The sequence below is a fragment of the Anneissia japonica genome, unplaced genomic scaffold, assembly GCF_011630105.1.
Source record: "Anneissia japonica isolate Jap-2015-1 unplaced genomic scaffold, ASM1163010v1 scaffold2055_len368625_cov186, whole genome shotgun sequence".
Lineage (NCBI taxonomy): Eukaryota > Metazoa > Echinodermata > Crinoidea > Comatulida > Comatulidae > Anneissia > Anneissia japonica.
Window position 1 is genome coordinate 198,894 of NW_022757341.1, and position 5,958 is coordinate 204,851.

The window sequence follows — 5,958 nt, forward strand, 5'->3', positions numbered from 1 at the left end:
TAACCTCTGCAGTAACTTTGTTTCTACACCTCACATATTCCTGACGAGATTCTATATCTCTTCTATTCTGAAAAACATTCCATGCTTTATGCTTTCGTTTAATTGCTTTTTCCACATCCCTATTCATCAACGGTTTTCTATTATTAGAAGTCCTGGATCTTAATGGGACAAATTTAACAGTACATTCTTGAATAGTACTTTCAATAAGTAAGGCTAATTCCTGAACGCTTAAAGACCTGCAATACTGCATTAAATCCAACTCTTCAATATATTTTCTCATACCATCATAATCCCCTTTGTAGTAATTTCTTACCACAGGAGGGTCTTCTACATAATAATCACAATCAATCTCAAACGTTAACACAACAAGATCACTGCGACCTAATGGTGGGGTACATTTTAAATTTATAATTAGACTCTCATCATTGGAGAAGACTAAATCTAATGTGCTGGGTTCATTATCATTTCGAAATCTAGTAGCAATCTTACAATGTTGAAACCAAAAAAGATCATCAGTACACTCAAGAAAATCTCTAGAATGTTTTTCCATAGGAACCTCCATTGTTTCCCAATTAATAAACTTGTAATTAAAATCACCAACCACTACTACATGGTCAACATTGAAATCATCAGCCTTCTTTAGTAATTCCAAAAGTAACAGATTATTATTATTCGAACTATTTGGACTTCGATAAACACAACCAATTAAAATACTCTCATTAACACGAAGGTTCACTTTGACCCACACCGACTCCACAAACTCATTAAAACAAACTTCCGAAACAGAAATACCTTCCCTAACAAATAATCCAGTTCCGCGAGAACAATTAGGAGAAACAAATAACTGGAAGCCCTTGATACACAAATTAACAAAATCCACAGTCGTAGCCACATTCTTTGGCAACATTTCTGTTAACAGAATGAAATCAGGATTATCTAGATTAACTCGAGCAATTAATTCTTCTTTTTTGTTAAGCATTGAATCACAATTCGTATACATGCATTTAAAACAATTTGGGTTTCCTTTCTTCTTTACTAAATTATATTTTTTATCTTCATTGATATTCCTAAAAACGCGAAATTTTCTTCTTCACTACACGACCTCCACGAATCATTAAATCTTCTTCACCTTGTTCAACGCGAGTATTCAGTTCCGCTCTGAGTTTGTTATACTCGTCCCTTTCCTCTTTAGTCCTATCATGTGTAACCACAATGCCTTCCACTGCTTTCACTCTCGCATCGTTCAAGAAATTTCTCTTAGCTTCTTCGCCAAAAAAGACAAGTCTAAGGGGCCGAATTTTTCCTTCCGACTTTCTCCCAACTCTATGAAAAAATTTAATAACTATTTCTTCATGCATCAAACTTTTTATAAAACTTTCATCTAATTTCTTCCTTTCAGTAATATCCTGACTATCACTTTCTCCAAATCCAAAAATCATAACATTGTTTTTCCTAACCAAACGTTCATTCATATCTTTTAACTTTTTATCCACAAATGCTACGACCTCCTCATTAATTTTCTGAACATCCATCTTATGAGTTTTGTCAGTCAAAATTTTTATTTGATCTTGATTTGATTTAACATCTTTCTTCATCTCATCAATATCAGACTGCATCTTCCCTTGGCCCTCTTTAATATCTCCAAGCAAGGACATAATTTTATTAGCTGAAGTAGAGCATGTTCTACAGTACCAAAAAACACTGGGATCATCATGCATTAACCAATTATATTTAGCTTTAGATATTTGTTGACAGTCACAATGAAACCAGAACTGACACATTCCACAGCATGTAGCCCTATCGCTATCCAGTACAGGACTATTACATGACCCACACTTATGCTTAGGTTCAGAGACCTTTTTAGATGCTGATTGCTGCTTACTGGTAGCCATTTCTGACTATAAACAGGCCTAGCAAAAAAAACGATTTCTAAGTGCAATAAAAAATACAATTATGTAATAAATCACAAGATTATAAAGTTAAACTACCCTGACTTTTCACAAAAAACTTCAAAAAGTGAACTAATACTTAGTCTGAAGACGAATTTAGTGAAAAAACTCCAACAATTAATAGAGAAAATTTTAACACGCCTGGTCTGGCCAACAGCGCCCTCTTTTGAATGATAGGAAAGGTTCACACCGATGCCTATTCATTTTTTGTTTATTTGAGTAATGAAACTATAAAACTCGAATTGTACATGGTTAAAAACATCTTTGTATACGTACACGGTATTGTCAACAAACACTCCATAAAACAGGTTAAAATTGTTCAGATCGTCGGAGCATGGATTTATTATTAAGTGAACTATATAGTACCCCGAAACCTTGACTCAGAAATACCGGGATTGTGTCCGGCAGGGATAGTTTTACCTCAAGAGTCAAAAATTAATTATCTCATCATTTAAAATTGTTACAAGTTAAATGCTTCCAATGTAATTCCTTACATCTCATTTTTATATTTTCATACATTGTCATAGGCACACTTAATTTTTTTTATTGTAATCACAATTTGTGAATTCAAATGTGATTTTGTAAAACAAATTGAAATCGAAATCGAGTGGTTTTGATGAGGCATATAATTATTCTACAAATATACGTTCATATGAGGTTGTTTTAACACAAAACTAGGTTACGTTATTATCAGAGAACAGTGAATTTAACTGTTCCCTGGTTATTATAGCGATTTTTTTAATAACGTTACATAAACGTAATGAATGAACCGTATATTTTATAGACTATACGTTATAAATACATAAATACTAAATATTTTTGTACAAAAATACGTTCTTGGAACGTTATATAAGACAGTTTTTACACCAATTAAGTTATTATAATTTTTTTTAAACGTTATTTTCAAACGTTTTTATATAGTTGTTAATAACGTTATATGAAAGTTATATTCAAACGTTATATTTTAAGTTATATGTACGTATATATGGTTCTACAAATGTACGTTCGTACAACGTTATATAAGAACGTTCTTAAGACAAAAATGTAACGCGATTATAACGTTATTATAACTCTCATTAATATATGTTTATTTCCTTTATTTGTTTTTTTTTTAAATTATTATTTACGCATCTTTCCGTTTTAACCACTTTTCTGTATAGAAAGCGTAGAGTCAAATGTATTATGCACTGTACCGGTGTAAGCCATTGAAACATTGACCATTTTGAAAAAAAAAATATCTTATCAAAAGACACATATTGCATTCATCTGGAAAAATAAATTGCTATCTGTGGAAAATTATTTTTTAAAAGATACCTATAGGTATATCTATACTCAATATTTTAGCTCTGCCTCAACAGTATGATTGTAATACATGTTGCTGTGAATTTCAATATGAAACTCACATGTAGGCCGATATAATCTACTTCTTATACCCATAACCTATGTACGGTGTTGGGAATTGACACGTGTCATTCCTTTATTGCACAAGTTATGTTTTAGCTTATGATAGCGATCCTCATTTTTTTGCATTGCTTGATTACATTAGTGTAATTAACCTCCACTTACTTAAGAATTGGTTACCTCCAGTGTTTATCTCTTGATTTAAAGGTGCATTTTTGATTTCAGCAAAATAATGTTTAAATCCTCAGGGAAAATATTTATTATTGTAACTGGTCAGAATGCTAAACTTTCAGAACCTAAATGAACCTCTTTGCAAATCCACGTAGGCCTACGCCCAGTCGAATGATTTTTTTCGTCACAATATCCGCACCAAAATGTCAAAAATGACGCATAGGATTATGCAGAAATAAGTTTGTGTTGGCTGAGCCTGACCAAGCCAAAATATCGGAAATCTAGAATCAGATTTGATATATATATTTATACACATCTAGATGTGTATAAGAGACAGGTACATGGTTAAAAACATCTTTGTATACGTACACGGTATTGTCAACAAACACTCCATAAAACAGGTTAAAATTGTTCAGATCGTCGGAGCATGGATTTATTATTAAGTGAACTACTTACCGTATGAAAATACTGTATGTTCTGAAAAGCGCAAACGCTAAAATATAGGTCAAAATTGAATACCGGTACTTTACTCTAAATTTAAAATAGGTCTTACTGACATTTTATACACACGCTTTTACGTTTATGAAAAAGGCTTTTCTTCTTTTTATTTTTATTTTATTTTATTTGATATCTCAACCACATTAATGTAAATTTGAATTAACGGTTAGTCATGAACCAAAATTTCTATTTAGTCTTATAGTAAATATATAGCAACTTATCCTCATTTATTGTTATGTATTTTAGGCTTACCGTATGAAAATACTGTATGTTCTGAAAAGCGCAAACGCTAAAATATAGGTCAAAATTGAATACCGGTACTTTACTCTAAATTTAAAATAGGTCTTACTGACATTTTATACACACGCTTTTACGACTTGTAATGTTGGTAAATAAGTATTATTCACATAATGATAATAAATACTTACTTTGAATCTAATTCCATTTAACAAAACACAATACTAATTGAAAATGGATGTACCACTGTCACGTCATATTTCGGCGAATTGAACAGGATCATGAATCTAAGAAAAAGTGTTTCTCACCGTACCGTGTGGTCATAAGCTGATGAAAAGGCCTATGTTGAATTCGCTATCTATTTGTTGTATATAATTCTACCAGCGCCTCGCGCGTCTTATTATAATTAGCTTGCAGCTAGAGGCAGTATTTACCGTCTTGCAATGCATTATCATTTAAGTTGTCATTGTATGTTGTGAATGGTTGTAGACACAGCACTCTTCTTTACAATAGTTGATTAAAAACATCACAATCCACTGCTGATGAAAAGAAGTAATTGATGTCATGACAACGAATAACAATGTCCACAACTTAACAATAGCCGGAGCAACAGGCAGGTAATTATGCAACAGGTTTGATCCACAGTCGCTGCTCATTTGCTTTATATTTGATGAGCTGTACATTTTACTATACCCATATTAAATAAAAACGATTAGGCCTAAAAGTAAAAACAGTATTTGAAAAAAACATAATATACATAAATCGGTAAATTATCTCATTTCATTACTTAACATTGCATGATTTGTTGCAACAAGGTTATCACTAGAATTATTTTGAATATAAGTAGTGGTGGTGGTGGTGGTACTGATAGTTGTTGTTGTAGTAGTATTGGTAGTAGTAGTGGTGGTGGTGGTGGCGGTGGGGGTGGTGGTGGCGGTGACAGTGGCGGCGGTAGTAGTAGTAGATAACGGTTAAGAATCGAAACTGATCGCTCTGGAAAACATCACCAAAGTCTTCATCTCATAAAGTGAATATAATTCCATATGTTCAGCTTTGAGGGAAAAGCCATGACTTTACTGTGGATATTTAGTCGGGGTTGTAGCTGCTTTGAACACGTTGCATTGTTTACACAGTCACCTAGATTCTTTAAATTTGACTATATAATAAGGCCATGTTAAAAAAAAATAAGTTGTTGATCGTCACCTTCCTACATAAAAAAATATTACCCAACCAAAGGCCCTGTATAAAGAAATAAGTTGTTCATAACCTCCCGCCTACCGATCTTTTTTTTTTTACATGGCCTCAGTTTCAACACATTTCAACATTTCAATGTTATTTGCTGTCCTCATAATTCATCATTTTGTGACAGCAATGCAGACGCCATGACCTCAAAGACTTTAGGATATATAAATATAGTTGCAGCATATTAACATAAAGTGTCTAATCTATGTAGAAACTTCCTATTTCGATATACAGTAATATCGTCAATATTTCACAAATATATCATTGCTAAAAGAAATGTACATTAATTAGTAAGGGCCTATAATCGCTTTACTTCATTTATCCCACCTAAGCATATCCCTACCATCAACACAGATATGACTATTAAAGGCAGGGACACAGTATATGCATAACGTTCACCACCACATTTATTTAGGAGAAATACTGTAACCTGAACCGTTTTTATATATATATCGTACAC

The 5,958-nt window shown here is 32.6% G+C and overlaps 2 protein-coding genes across 2 annotated transcripts in view; both read right to left on the reverse strand.

Annotated features, from left to right (window-relative positions):
* LOC117124646 overlaps positions 1-1,000 on the reverse strand; it is a 2,644-nt gene extending 1,644 nt beyond the window's left edge. Inside the window, exon 1 of the mRNA XM_033270950.1 lies at positions 5-1,000. Coding sequence (XP_033126841.1) covers positions 5-1,000 — 996 coding nt within the window. The remainder of the gene's footprint in view (positions 1-4) is intronic.
* Positions 1-4,677, reverse strand: part of LOC117124645 (cyclic nucleotide-gated channel rod photoreceptor subunit alpha-like) — a 123,918-nt gene extending 119,241 nt beyond the window's left edge. The window contains exon 1 of the mRNA XM_033270949.1: positions 4,448-4,677. The gene's annotated coding sequence lies outside the window, so the exon portion shown is untranslated. The remainder of the gene's footprint in view (positions 1-4,447) is intronic.
* Positions 4,678-5,958: the final 1,281 nt, after the last annotated feature.